Raw genomic sequence first — 15,652 nt, 5'->3', positions numbered from 1 at the left:
CAGCGACATACGGGTACCTTGCTAGTCATCAGGTTGTTGATATTGCGAGTCAACCCAAAATTAATCATTGGGGTGGATGCAGGTAGATTATGCACCCATTGGCACTTTGTGTCTCTTGAGGGACTCTAGTTGTGAAATTTCCCAGTTGAGGTCATTGAGCCAGCATCCCCATGGACTCTCGTTCCTCTAGTCGTGTCCAATTATTAGAAAGTTTGGAGGGGAAGTGGGGCCCTCATACTGTGGCAGTAGCTTTAGAACCCAGATGAAGCAGAAGATACATTTTTGCAATTCCTATGAGGTTCTCTCTTCTACCCTCACCATTTTCTTTTTTGTCCTTTTAGGTGAGATGGGTCAAATCTGGCAAAAAAGAGGGCAAGTGGCCTATGCCACATTGCTGGCCTTGGTGGTGGTAAATCTGCTGTGCACTGCAATGGCTCAGAATCACCACGGGCACAGCCACGGGGATGTTCATCATGGCCACAGTCACGAAGGTCATCATGGGCACAGCCACGGCCACCATGGCCACAGTCACGAAGGTCATCATGGGCACGGCCACCATGGCCACAGTCACGAAGGTCACCACGGTCACAGCCACGAGGACCACCATGGTCATGAGCACCACGGTCACAGCCACGAGGATCACCACGGTCATGATCACCATGGTCATGGTCACGATGATCTTGATGCATTCAGGAGCCGCTGGCAGTTTGGAGATGCACCGCCTCAGGGGGCCGCTGAACAACCTGCTAAAAAAGAAGCCTCGGTAGACTCTCCACCACCGCAGTGGACAAGAGAGAAGCTGGACCCTCTTACACTCTGGACCTATGTAAGTGTCACCCCTTTTTTCTCATGATCAGCCTAAAGCAGAACTTGAGGTAAATAACTATGTACACAGGGTATGGAGATAGATATATGTGTGTGTGACTGTGTGTGTGTATATGCATGTGTATATATGTGTGTGCATATATATATATATATATATATATATATATACACACACACTATATGGAATCTGTTTTAGTGAAAAATAATTTGTAATTCCACCCAGCCAATCCTGGCATAATACACAATCCTTAAAGAATGGAGAGCCGGGGCTGGTGAGCTGACATTTCTATATTGCAGTATGCCTGCTTGTTGCCCGTGGCCTCTGATAGGACAGTGAAAGTACAGCGACGAATCGGCCTTATCTCTGCTCTATCAGAATCTTGTTCATACTCACTGCCCCACAGCTGATTGGTTCCCTGTGCTGCTCCTCCTCCCAGTGTGAGCTCTGCTATACAGGGATAACGAGAGATGATACCAAGTCAGTATCGGATCCATATCTGCCCTGGAGTTCTGCTTAAAGTGAACCTGTGCCTTGCCCATTTATGTTTAATTCTGGTGGCACCACTAACTCCTTTTAGTTGCTTTCCCTTCCCCGCCCCACTTTTTCCTTTTTGCCTGGGAAAGCAAGTGACATTCCCTTTATGTATGTTTTATATGGAGTTAAAGGAAGAACCAGGGAATGCAAAACTTAAAGCGGAACCTTGCCCGAAAAGGGAAGTTCCACTTCTTTGCATCCCCCCCTTTCATTATTGCCACTTTTTAGAGGGCATGGGTACCTGGTCTTAAAGTAGAACTATGTGCAAAACTTTTTTTTTTTTTTTTTATTTTGGAGTAAGGGAGGGTTATAACTAGGGATTGAGCGATTATCGGCAAAGCCGATATATCGAGGGCCGATATGCACTTTTCCCGATATATGGTAATCGGCACGAAGTTACTGATATTTCGGGAAAGTGCTGTACCGGAGTGATGCCTGCAGCTAGAAACATCACCCCGGTATCGGCGTCCATAGCCGATGGTCAGCTGTCTTGTAATGACAACCAATGTGGCTGAGAAGCTGTTCGGCTGTCATTACAAGGAGCGTTAGGGAACGTCCCGCCGCCTTCCGCGGCTCGCCCGGATCTCCCATCACACCAAGAGACCCGGGCATCCTACCTGCACGACCGCTGAAGAGAAGACCCGATCAAAGCCTGCTTTCGACTCAGATCGGGTCTCCATGTAAAAACCCGGAAGTGATGTCATGACATCACTTCCGGGTACTCGGCGGCAAATTCAAAAAAATGCGAGCATTCAAAACAACCAAACTTGGCATTTTGAATGCTTTTAAGTGCAGAGGAGGGGTTTGGGGTCTTTTTAGACCCCCAGATCCCTCCACCAGAGTACTTTTTTTTTTAAGTGTCTGAAAATATTGGTCGATACCAATATCCGATGACCAAAGTATCGGTAATAAAAAATTGATATCAGCCGATCACTTGAGTCTGGAAGCACAGCGGTCCCAAGTTTTACACTCCATCCAGCGATAGGAATTCTCGCTGTGGCTGGGGAAACATTTATTAAAGAAAAATGAAAAGACAATTTCTATTCTCCTTTTTGACCCATTCCAACTCCATTGCACTAATCAGAGGTAAGCTACAACTAGGGTTCATTCACACGGTGATGTATGTATTTGTCGCATGAGCGCAGGTTCGCGCTGGCAGGAAAATCCTGCAAAAAAAATATGGACCGGAAGTGCTTGCAGTTTAGATGTGTACAGCTTTTAGACATGTACAATTCTCTGATCATTCAAATTCATGGCTACACATTTACGCCTGTACGCGTTTAGACGCGTTCCAGTGTAAAATCTGCAGATCTGTGCGTCGGTGGACACAGAGGTGTCATTATTATTTTTTTGAACAGTAAACGCGGCACACATTTTTGCAGATGGGCTCATCTTTGTGTGAGGGCTCCTTGATTAATATTGTGCTGCTATTGGATGCATGCAGAACACCCAAACACAGCGAAGGCGCTCTTTATGCCTGTGTACAAACGATCAGATAATCGTACAAAAAAAAAAAATCGCTTTTCAAATTGATCGCACAATTATCTGATCGTTAGTACACCGCTTTCCTCAGCCGATCACAACATTTTGTCCAACAAAATCCGAAGGGACACGAAAACTTTTGTCGTACGATAGCCTAGCGAATTACAATCAATTAACCGCTTTAGCCCCAGCCACTGCAGATGTACTGCGGCAGGCTGGCGCTCCCAGGCAAAGTGCCGTATATGTACGGGCGCTCGCCTGGGTGGAGCTAGGGGGCGATCACGCGCCGCTGGAGGCGCGCTCCTGCCCCCGCTTGTCAGTTGGGGAGCCAGTGCGTGTGACGCGCTGCTCCGATGGGCGCCAGCCACTCACAATCTCCCGCAGCTGAGAGAGAAGGACAGACGGCTGATGTAAACACAGCCGTCTGTCATTCTCCCCTGGAATGATCAGAGGCTATGCGATCCTACTATATAGGATCGCATGGCTCTGTGATTACTTCACAAGCCACGCCCCCTGACAGTTAGAATCACGCCCCTAGGGACACATTTAACCCCTTGATCACCAGTACAGTTAACCCCTTCCCTGCCAGTGTCATTTTTACAGTAACCGTGCATATTTTTAGCACCGATTACTGTACCCCCAAAAGTGTAAAAAAAATGTCAGTTAGTGCAGTGGTCCTCAACTCCGGTCCTCAGGGCCCACTAACAGGCCAGATTTTAATTATTTCCTTGAGGAGATGTAGACTAGAGTACTGCAATTACTGAGCAGCAAATTATATCACCTGGGTTGTATTTCAGTTATCTTGCAAACCTGGCCTGTTAGTGGGCCCTGAGGACCAGGGTTGAGGACCACTGAGTTAGTGGACCGATCTCTGTCCGCCACAATGTCGCAGTCCCGCAAAAAAAAATTGCAGATCGCTGCCATTACTAGTAAAAAAACAATAAAAATGACTAATCTTTCCCGTAGTTAGTAAACCCAATAACTTCTGCGCAAACCAATCAAAATACGCTTATTGTGATATTTTTGGTAAAAAAAAAAAACGTGGCAGAAAACAAATTGGCCTAAAATGTTAAAAAAAATGTATATTTTTACTTTTTACTTTTTTTTTTTTTTTGAGAATTTCATATAAAAAAATGTGAAAAATATTGTTATTTTTGCAAAATTTACGCTCTTTTTTTTTTTTTTTTTGTTTATAGCGCATAATCAAAAAATCGCACAGGTGATCAAATACCACCAAAAGAAAGCTCTGTTTGTGGGAAAAAAAGGACGTGAAATTCGTTTAGGTACAGCGTCGCACGACCGCGCAATTGTCCGTTAAATTCACGCAGTAAAAAAATCGCAAAAAACCCCCTGGTCGGAATGGGGTAAAATCTTCCGGTCCTTAAGTGGTTAAAATCACGCAGTGCCGAATCGCAAAATAGGGCCTGGTCTTTGAGCAGCAAAATCTTCCGGTCTGAAAGTGGTTAATCAGTACAGTATGCTTTAGCTAAAAATCGATAGACAAAGACTGCGCATGATCAGAAATGTGAAAATAACCCAGAAAAAGCCTGGCTGCCATCGTTTTTGGTTTACTACCTTTTAGTGCGCATTGTTGAATTTGATGTTAGTATCGTGCAACAAAATGCGAACGATAAGTCGTCCGATTATCTGATCGTGTGTATCCAGCTTTAGCCTACCGGTCTTAGTTTTCAGCTTCAGATTGACGTATCTGACAGCCTTGCTGTGACCGAGAGTAATCCCTCTTCACTGAGGAACCCTGAGCAGTAACAGGTGTGGGCATTCCCCAGACTAATGTCCATGTATAATACTGCTCACAATCCGAACAAAGAGAAGAAACGACTATTTAGGCCCCTTTCACACATGCTGTCCGTTTGTTCGTTTTCATCCAGCCGTTGACGGATGAAAAACGGACATCAATGCATCTCTATGTAAAAACGGATGATCATCAGTTAACATCCGCTACCGTCGGGGCTCTTTCACACGGGCGTTCCGATCAGACCCACCTGTCAGTTTTTTAGGCGGATCTGATCGGATGCCCCATTCAGCCCTATGGAGCAGCGGATGTCAGCGGTGACATGTCCGCTGACACCCGCTGCCATCCGTATCCGATCCTGTCCGTGAAATCCGGACGGATGGAAACCCTATTTCTCTTACGTCCTCCGACAGTCGCCGCCTCTCCATATTCGTCACTATGGGGTTATTGACCTTTGCCCCGTAGGAGTAGCTAGGCAACAGAATATGTCAATATTAAAGCTTTTAGCATATCCCACCCCCAGGGGGTGGTCCCCTCAGTCAATACCCTCCTGCTTCCTGTATCCATACCTCAGTTTCATTGTCTAGCTTTCAGGAGTTAGCTGGCTGTTTCTGTGCTGGGGCATTTTGTCTCAGCCTTTATCTTCTTTTTGATTTTATTTGAGTTTTTTTCTCTCTCTTTACTTAGCTGTTACTTTTGTCAGCATTAGTTCTTCTGATGAAGAGGATCGTGCAGGCTGGGTCTCGGGCTGGCACGCCTGGTCGCAGGTTGTGGGCCAGTGGCTTCCCAGCCTGCCATCGAGCGTTCAGTCAGGTATTTTTCCTGGCATATGTGAACGACCCATCCCTGTTCGCTGCAGGGATGCGGTGGTGAGGTGGCTACCTCACTGGACGCCATGCGGTTTCCCCCTGCAGTTCTACTGCGTCCTGGCTGCGACTCTCCCTGTCCCATGTGCAGTGGCTTGATCGCTTGTGCGGGTTCCCCACGCCATTCAGAAGGGAAGTGTACTCTGTGTGGGGACCTGTCTGTTTAGTGGGTGTAAGTCTGGGACTGTGTAACCCTGCATGTCTGTTCACACTATTGGGCTCCCTGTCTGGATGCTGCTGTGGGCTGCAAGGAGGGGGGCTGTTATACACTGTTCTGTGTTACAAACTGTGTGATTCTCTGTGTGACATGCTGTATGTTGTAGGGCATGCTGTGGTACATGTTTTGTGCAACATGCGGCGGCCGCTGCTGCGGTCCGCCATATTATTAATAGCTGCAGGCATATGAGGGTTTTTTCTGTATGCTGGGAGCGGCGTTTTTGGCGCCAAACGCCGCCATTTTGGCGGCGATCGCTCCGGCCTCATGTTAGCACTGCATTTACTTCCACCCCCGGCGGCCATTTTTTTGTAGCCTTCCATAGGCTTTATAGGAGCGGCTTCTATTGCATCACTTCCTTTTCCCTGGGCACACCGATCGATACAGCAGCAGCAGTGATCTCTCCAGGTTTTTACTCTCTTTATTCCTGTATTCCTTGCCTGAGTTTGTAATTTTCCCTGTGGGGGTCGGCTTGTGCTGGTGTATGTGAGCGGTGGGCTGCGCTCGCCGCGCTTTTAAAGGGGCAGTTACCCTTTTTTCTCCTGCACGCTTCTGGGGGCATGGATTCTCAGGAAAGCAAATTTCCTCCCACTTTGCTGGGAGGCCAAGGGGCTGCTGCTGTTCCCCCTGAGGGGGGCGATTTGGCCACCATTGTGGCTAACCTGGCTGCTCAGGTAGAGATGCTTGTGGCTGCTCAATCCATTAAACGGCCCAGAGTTTCAATCTCCTCTGATTCAGAGGGCGATGGTGATGGGGCTGCTATGGCTGGGGTCCCCTTATCGGGGTCCCGTTCATCCCTGGACTTTGCAGGGTCGGAAGGGGAGGCAGAGGTTGAAGGGGTTGATGATTCTCCCCCTGGCTCGTCTGAAGAGCTTGCAATCATGGATGAATTGGTTGCTTCTATCAAACAAACGCTGCATTTGCAGGATGAACCATGTCCTCCTGCCGTCCTGGCCTCTTATGGGACGCAGCGGAGACGCAAAATGTCGCAGGTTTTCCCTTGAGGATTTTCAGCGCGCTGTTGGTGAACAATGGCGCAATCTAAAAAAGCCTTTTGCTGTGCCCAGTAGGTTTAAGCTGCGTTATCCTTTCATGCCTGCCACTGACGAACGCTGGTGTGTACCACCTCCGGTGGATCACGCGGTGGCGGTTTTGAATAAATCCACTGCGATTCCAGCAGAGGATACCCCGGTGTTCCGGGACCCTACGGACAGGAGGCTGGAGTCTCTTGCCCGCCATACTTACTCGGTTACCGGTTCCATGCTGAAAGTTATTTTTGCTTCCCTTATGGCAGCTCAGGCTGTCGCGGATTGGACGCAGGTGCTCAGGCGTGTCCTGGTGGCTGATTCTGCCCCCCGCCGACGACGTTGGCTATGGTAGATCAGATTCATCAGGGTGTCATGTATTTGTGTGATGCGGAATTAGATGTAATTCCTTTGGCTGCACGTGTGCACAGCGTGGCGGTGTTGACACGCCGTTTTATTTGGCTGAAATGTTGGTCTGTGGACCAATCTTCTCGCAAAACTTTATCCAATTTGCCATATACGGGATCTCTCCTTTTTGGCGACTCCCTGGATTCACTGATGGGCAGGTAAGCAGAAGTCCGGCCAGTCCGGGTCCACTGCCCATAACAATGCGGCCTGAAGGGACGCCCTCACCCAGTTCTGGGGTGGGGGGACGTTTGCTCGGTTTTCTTCAACCCTGGCTGGCCCGCGTTCGGGACAGGTGGGTTCAGGAGATCGTTCGGTCTGGATCGAGTTCCTATCTCGGCCGGCGAACAGGTTTTTTCCCTCAAACCTTCAGCTGTCTCCGGAGCGTTTGTGGGATCTGCACCTGGCGGTGCAGGACCTGCGGGCTCAGGGAGTGGTGGTTCCGGTGCCTCATCGGGACAGATTTCGGGGGGTTTTATTCAAATCTGTTCACTGTGCCCAGAAAGGAGGGCAAGGTGCGTCCAATTCTGGACTTAAAAGCTCTGAACCGCTTTGTGCGGTTTCGCAAGTTCCGCATGGAATCCCTGCGATCAGTGGTGGCTGCCCTGGTTCCGGGAGAATTCATGGCCTCCATCGACTTGAAGGATGCATACCTACACATCCCCATTTTCGAGGGTCACCAGAGGTACCTTCGATTCGCCATTGCGGAGGATCATTACCAATTCGTGGTGTTACCCTTTGGTCTAGCTTCGGCTCAGTGGGTTTTCACCAAGGTGCTTGGGGTATCTGGACGACATTCTGGTTCGGTCTGCAACCAGTCAGGGTCTGGTGAAGGACCTGTCCGTCATGATGCAGACTCTGCAGGAGTTTGGTTGGACGATAAACAAAATCGACGCTGTGCCCGTCGGTTCGTCTTCCCTATCTGGGAATGATCCTGGACTCTGTTCAGGCGAAAGTTTTCCTACCGGAAGACAAGCTCAAGACACTTCAGGACCAAGTCAGGTCCCTTCGGGACGCTCCGTGCTCATCCCTCCGGACGGGCATGAGGTGTTTAGGTTTGATGGTCTCGGCCTTCGAGGCGATTCCCTTTGCCCAGTTTCACACGAGGGGTCTCCAGGCGGAGATCCTGTCCAGGTGGGACGGGCGACCACAATCTCTGGATCTTCGGATCTCGTTGAGTCCTCGCACCAGAAGGGATCTTCTGTGGTGGCTACAGTCCCCGGCGGTGTCGGGGGGGCAAGCCTTTTCGTCCGCTTTCATGGACGGTGATCACCACGGATGCCAGCCTGTCGGGCTGGGGTGGTGTTCTGGGCGTTCTGTCCGCCCAGGGTACTTGGTCGGAGGGGGAGTCCTCCCTTCCGATCAACATTCTGGAATTGCGGGCGATAAATCTCTGCCTTCGACGTTGGACGGACAAGCTTCAGGGCCGTCCGGTTCGGGTGCAGACGGACAATGCCACAGCGGTGGCCTACATCAACCACCAAGGGGGCACCAGGAGTGCCCGAGCGGCTCGGAAAGTAGCCGACATTCTGTCTTGGGCCGAGATGCACGTCCCAGCGATAACGGCAGTTCACATTCCGGGGGTGGAGAACTGGCAGGCGGATTATCTGAGCCGCCAGACTCTGGACCAGGGGGAATGGTCGCTCCACCCGGATGTCTTCCAGATGTTGTGCGCGAAGTGGGGTCTTCCGGATGTGGACCTGTTCGCGTCTCGTCTGAACAACAAGGTGGGAAGGTTCGTGACAAGGACTCGCGATCCTCGGGCAGACGCGTCAGACGCGTTAGTGGCTCCGTGGCATCAGTATCGACTGATGTATGCATTCCCACCAATTCAGTTGCTATCCCGGTTCCTTCGCAGGCTGTCCTCGGAACCAAAAACGGTGATTCTGGTGGCGCCGGTCTTGGTACGCAGACCTCGTGAATCTGGTGGTCGACGCTCCGTGGCGTCTGCCTCTTCGAGAAGACCTTCTGTCTCAAGGACCGATATTCCATCCCATCCTGCTTTACAGTCGCTGGCTTTGATGGCCTGGCTGTTGAAACCGAGGTCCTGAAGGATAGGGGTCTCTCCCCGGAGGTCATTCATACTTTGATCAATGCTAGAAAGGCCTCTTCGGGGAAGATATACTACCGTACTTGGAAGGCCTATTTTGCCTGGTGTGAGTCCAGGGGGTTTTCCCCTCACTCATACTCGGTGTCTAGGGTGTTGTCTTTCCTTCAAGCGGGTATGGACCAGCGTTTGGCGTTGGCCACGATTAAGGGTCAGATTTCTGCGCTGGCCGTTCTTTTTCAACGCCCTGTGGCGTCTAATTCTCTGGTTGGCACTTTTGTTCAAGGGGTGCGACACCTGGTCCCTCCTCGGAGGAAGCCTTTGCCCCCGTGGGACTTGAACCTCGTTCTGTCCGTGTTACAACATGTTCCTTTTGAAAAGATCAGGGAGATCTCGTTGCCTCTGTTGTCCAAGAAGGTCGCCTTTTTGGTGGCATTCACTTCGGCTCGCAGAGTATCGGAACTGGCAGCTTTGTCCTGCAGGTCTCCATATCTGGTGCTCCACTTGGATAAGGTGGTCTTGCGACCTAATCCTTCTTTTCTTCCGAAAAGGATCTCGGAGTTTCACCTCAATGAGGACATTGTCTTGCCTTCACTTTGCGCGAAGCCTAAGCATCTGAAGGAGGTGGCCTTACATTCCTTGGATGTTCGGGCGATCAGGGTTTACCTGTCGGCGACTAAGTCTTTTCGCAAGACGGATTCCCTCTTTGTCCTTCCTGAGGGGCCTCGGAAGGGCTTGGCGGCGTCGGCTTCTACCATCGCCAAATGGATCAGACAGACCATTGAACAGGCATATGCTTTGAAGGGAAAAGTTCCCCCTATTATGCCTGTGAAGGCGCACTCTACAAGATCTCTGAGTACGTCTTGGGCCTGTCATCATCGGGCTTCTGTGGCCCAGGTATGTAAGGCGGCGACTTGGTCGTCCGTTCACACCTTCTCAAAGTTCTACAAAGTGGATGTTCAGGCATCGGCAGATGCTTCCTTTGGCCGCAAGGTTCTTAGTGCGGCAGTACCTTAGGGTCCCTTGTTTTTTTTGGGCCCTTGGCTGTTTGGGATGTTTTTTATCCCTAGGTTGTTTGTTTTTCCTGGGTTGTTGCTCCTGTTGAGCAAAACTTTATTTTTATGTTGCCCAGTTGGTTTCCTTCCTTTGGTAAGGTTCCTTTCTCTGATGTGGGTCCGGCGTTGCCTTGGGCGCGGCTGCGTTTCCCACCCCTCATGTTTTTTGCACTGCTTTGGGACGTCCCCATAGTGACGAATATGGAGAGGCGGCGACTGTCGGAGGACGTAAGAGAAAACTGAATTTTTGTAAAATCTTACCTGTAAAATTCCTTTCTCTGAGTCATCCGACAGTCGCCGCCCCCGCCCCTCTTTTGGGGTTTGTTTATGTACTCTACTGCTATTCTACTGAAACTGAGGTATGGATACAGGAAGCAGGAGGGTATTGACTGAGGGGACCACCCCCTGGGGGTGGGATATGCTAAAAGCTTTAATATTGACATATTCTGTTGCCTAGCTACTCCTACGGAGCAAAGGTCAATAACCCCATAGTGACGAATATGGAGAGGCGGCGACTGTCGGAGGACTCAGAGAAAGGAATTTTACAGGTAAGATTTTACAAAAATTCAGTTTTTCCATCCGTCCTGGGGATCGGATGAGAGCGGAGAGGCGGTCCGCTATCATCCGATCCCCCCATAGAGAGCAGCGGGGGCTGTGACACCTCCTTCTCCGCACTGCAAGCGGAGACGGAGCTGTCATCCGCCGGCTCAGCGGGGATCGGCGGATCGATCCCCGCTGAGCAGCATGGATCCGCTTATGGAGGCGGACCGTGTGAAAGAGCCCTCAATGTCCGTTTTTTTTTTTTGAACGGATGAATGCCCTATTTTTTATCCGTCAAAGAAAACGGATCAGACGAAAAACTGATGAAAACGGATGACAACTGACGAAAAAAGGATGAAAAACGGATATGAACTGAGATGAAAACGTGACTGAACTGAACGGACCATATGTGTGAAAGGAGCCTACTTTAACCACTTCAGCCATGGAAGGTTTACCCCCCCCCCCCCCCCGACCAGGTCATTTTTTGCGATTCGGCACTGCGTTACTTTAACTGACAATTGCGCGGTTGTGTGAGGCTGTACCCAAATTAAATTGATGTCCTTTGTTTACCCCCCACAAATAGCTTTCTTTTGGTGGTATTTGATCACTTCTGCAGTTTTTTTTTTTTTTTTTCTCACTATAAACAAAAAAAGGCCGACAATTTTGGGGGAAAAAAACAATATTTTTTAAGTTGCACTATAAAACATGCCCAATGTAAAAAAAATCGAATTTCGTCATCAATTTAGGCCAATATGTATTCTGCTACATGTATTTGGTAAAAAAAAAAAAAAAAAAAATTCTAATAAGTGTATAATGATTGGTTTGCGCAAGAGTTATAGCGTCTACAAAATATGGGATAGATTTATGGAATTTTTTTTTTTTTTCTTTTTTTGTTTTTATTAGTAATGGTGGCGATCAGCGTTTTTTTTTATTTTTTTGTTTAGCAGGACTGCGACATTGCGGCAGACAAATCTGACACGAAGTGACACTTTTTGGGGACCAGTGACGCCAATACTGTGATCGGTGCTAAAAAAAAATGCACTGCCACTGTACTAATGATATTGGTAAGGAAGGGGTTATCAGGGGTGATCAAAGGGTTGTGTGCCTAGGGGGTGCTTTCTAACTGTGGGAGGGTGGCTTTGACTGGGGGAAGACAGAGATCCGTGTTCCTGCTTAGCAGGAACACAAGATCTTCATCTTCCCCTCTTACAGAAACTTGGTCTGCCTCTCCTGAGAACGATGGCCAGGTGCCGGTGAACATCGAGTCTGCCGGACCTACTGATTGGCTCCCGCTGTGTGCAATCGGAGCGGGTCGCCAGCAACGAGTGCGCCCCAGGCCCAGAGCAAGAAATCACGTACAGGTTTGTGATTTCGCGCAGGAGGGCCTCCCTGCCGCAGTATATCTGCATGGGGCAGTCCAGAAGGTGTTAAAGGCATAGTCTGCCTTTTTTTAAAAATGTAATAAATTCATCCACCCCTCCAAAAAAAAAGTTTACATTTTTGTAGTGAATCCTGGAGAGCATTGCAATCGGGATCATTTTATCGCAGGGATAATGCACAGGCTCCTCCATTGTTTACCGCCAGCTGTAAGCTTATAATGTTGGGCATACACTTTTTCTAGCAGAGATTTCACATCAATCGATGTAAATGGAGGAATCGGTTATGTTCTTTTTTAAAAAAAAAAAAAAAATTACATGTGTGCCCAATATTAAGCGTGTGGCCGAAACATTTTTTAGAGGCCCTAAAATGTCAGGATAGTTCAAACACCACCTAGACACTCCAAAGAAATCAAATATGCAAGTTACGCCGTTTGAAAGCCTGAAGGTGCTCATTGGATTTTGGGCCCCCCTAAGCGGTTAGGCTCTCAGAGTCTCACACGTGTGGTATCCCCATACTATGGAGAAGCAGAATGTGTTTGGTGGTGTAATGCCACTTTTACCTCTGGCATGTGTGAGAAATATCTTAGTAAGTGATAACATAAAAACAAATTTGTAATTGTGGCAAACAAATAAAATCTTCCATGGACTCAACATGCCTCTCAGCAAATACCTTGGACTTTCCACTTACCAAAAAGGGGTCATTTTAGGGGCGTTTGTCCTGCCCTGGCATTTTAGTGCCTCAAGAAATGTGATAGGCTGTCAGAATGCCCAAGCTGCTTAAAAGCTGTTCGCCGCAGTATCGCAGTCTCGCTAGAAGTTGCTCATCACTGCCATTACTAGCAAAAGAAAAATAAAATCCATTTCTGTATAATAAGTTGCTCATCACCGCCATTACTACCATTAAAAAAATAAATAAAATAAAATCCATTTCTGTATACATCCCATAGTTTGGTAAAAAAATAAAAAAAGGTTTAGCCTACAAAGACATGTAGCAGAATATATTGCAAACTAAATTTATAAAGAAATTTGATTTTTATTGGATATATTTTATAACCGAAAGTAGAATTTTTTTTTTTTTTTTTTCAAATTTTTCGGCCTTTTTTTTTTCATTTATATAATAAAATAAAAAACCCAGTGGTGATCACATAACGGCAAAAAAAAAGCTTTATTTGTATGAAAAAAAAGTTAAATAAATGTAATTTGCATACAGTGTTGCATGAAGCGCAATTTCCAGTTAAATTAGCACAGTGCTGAATAGCAAAGAAATGCCCTGGTCATGAAGGGGGGTAAAACTTTCTGTAGGTCGTGGTATTAAAGACATAGTATACCCTTTATGAACTTGTTTCATCACACAATTAGGACCCTTTTACACTTATGCGACCTAAAAGTCACGCAATTTTACTGCAATTTTTTTGCCAAAATTTTACGGCGATTTGACTGGACTTGCCTTTGGTCTCTGGACCTCAAAACGCATTAAAATCGGCCCAAAATAGTGCAGGGACTTCTTTGAAGTCGTTGCTACTTGAAGTCGCACAGATATGACCAGTACTCATTGGAAAATATAGAATAGGAATTGTCGTGCGACTTTGCAGGCCCAAGTCGCTGGACAAGTCACACAAGTGTAAAAGGGGCCTTATGGTCAGGGTGTAGCCATTCCCCAACTCCACATCCTCAAACCACCCCCTCTGTAGTTTTTAATAATGCTTTAATATTTAGCATTGCCCTGCCTATCGTAGGTGGGACTGGCTGGCTCTGGATTTTTATATTTTGCCCACTCCATCTTTGGTGTCTTGGGCGTTGTCCTCTCGTAGCTTTGCCTATAATCCCGATCTCTCGTCGGCTATGTTAGAGAGCTCTGCCAAGGCTCTGCAACAATATGCCTTCCTCTTGCCAGGGTTGTAATCTCTCACACGTGTGTCGGTTCTCACTGACGCACCATCTGCTGTACAGATTGTGTTTGGCCGAGCGTGTCCTGTTTACTCTCCTTGTTTGTTCTGTTCCTCCTGCTGACGTTCTCTCCGTGGACGGAGGGATTATCTAACGACTTCTTTCTCTTGCAGGCGATCTGTGCCACGCTGCTGATCTCGGCTGCGCCATTCTTCATCCTCTTCCTCATCCCGGTGCAGTCCAACAGCAGCCAACATCAGTCCCTGCTCAAACTACTCCTGAGCTTCGCCTCGGGGGGGCTGCTGGGCGATGCCTTCCTGCACCTTATTCCCCATGCCCTGGGTATGAAACCTTAATGTCTCTACGGTTCTGTGTGCCACCATGGTGTAGCTTTAAATGAACTTCTGTCTCCTCCCCACTAGAGCCACATTCTCATCACCAGGTGGAGGAGGGGCATCATGAGTCACATGATCACGGACATGGACATTCTCACGGTGAGCAGTCATTGCATTTTATTGCCCCATTGCAACCATTTTTATTACCAGATGTCCGTTTGCTAATCTAGATTTGGACTGTCTGACAATCTCTGTATAACTATATAACTAAAGGAATTGGGTCCTCCAACACAGTGGTCCTCAACCCTGGTCTACAGGGCCCACTAACAGGCCAGATTTGCAAGATAACTGAAATACATCCCAGGTGATATCATTTGCTGCTCAGTGATTGCAGTACTCTAATCTGCATCTCCCCAAGGTAATACTTAAAATCTGGCCTGTTAGTGGGCCCTGAGGACCGGAGTTGAGGACCACTGCTCCAACACATACAACCATTAATTCCAGGCTTGGTGGCCATCATAAGTGCTGTTTATGGAAGCCATGGATTCTATGGAGGTAGGTTTGGGACCCAACAAGACCGTATACCCATACAGGTCGTGGTGAGAAGGGACTAAAGCAATCAAAAGGTGCTCCAGCCAAATCTGTATGTAGAACAGAAGGTATTCATGTGTCTCATTCCATCAAATATCCCAAAAATGAAAAGAGAACCATCCTTCATTTCAGGGCAGTGCCATGCAAATCATTCCTTTACATCTCACTGGCCAGATGCACATGCAGAGCCACTTATTCACCCAGAGCCATTTATTTCATATTGCCTATAGATCTTTAAAGATTCTTGGCCATCATCAGTGCAGTGTATGGCAACTAGGCTTGTGACGGTATCAGATTTTCATGCTGCGATTAATTGATTAAGGTTTTGCCACGGTATACGGTATTATCACGGTATTCTATTATTAAATTTAAATTATTAAATTTCCACCTCACTTCAATTTCATTGCTGAATTTAGGGGCTTTGGTTCACTTATGCACATTATTATATAGTCAGTCAGTACAGACTCTGTGAACCAGGCCTAAAATAGGTCATCAAGCAGTGTCTGGCCTAACTGGTGATAACTGGTTCTGGCGCTCGGCTCCGATCCGATGGCCTGGTCATTAAGAGGGCAAATCCTTGTGGTCAAGAAGTGGTTAAACCTGAAGGAGGTGTTGTTTATAAATTACTTTACTATTGCTTTAGGCCTGGTTCACATGTATGCGGGTTGGTGGTTCACATTTGCACAGGCATAGCAGCCCATTGATTTGAATGG

General features: G+C 47.8%; 1 protein-coding gene across 1 annotated transcript in view; it reads left to right on the top strand.

Annotated features, from left to right (window-relative positions):
• The first annotated feature begins 345 nt into the window (after window positions 1-345).
• The window catches only part of SLC39A7 (solute carrier family 39 member 7), a 56,302-nt gene continuing 40,995 nt past the window's right edge, over window positions 346-15,652 (top strand). Inside the window, exons 1-3 of the mRNA XM_082264307.1 lie at window positions 346-826; window positions 14,187-14,355; window positions 14,436-14,507. Of these exons, the coding sequence (XP_082120433.1) occupies window positions 347-826; window positions 14,187-14,355; window positions 14,436-14,507 (721 nt within the window). The 5' untranslated portion in view covers window position 346. The remainder of the gene's footprint in view (window positions 827-14,186; window positions 14,356-14,435; window positions 14,508-15,652) is intronic.

Source organism: Pelophylax lessonae, assembly GCF_965119305.1.
Source record: "Pelophylax lessonae genome assembly, chromosome: 7".
Taxonomy (NCBI): domain Eukaryota; kingdom Metazoa; phylum Chordata; class Amphibia; order Anura; family Ranidae; genus Pelophylax; species Pelophylax lessonae.
Note: the sequence above shows the minus strand (reverse complement) of the source record. Positions and strands in the feature narration are given on the sequence as shown.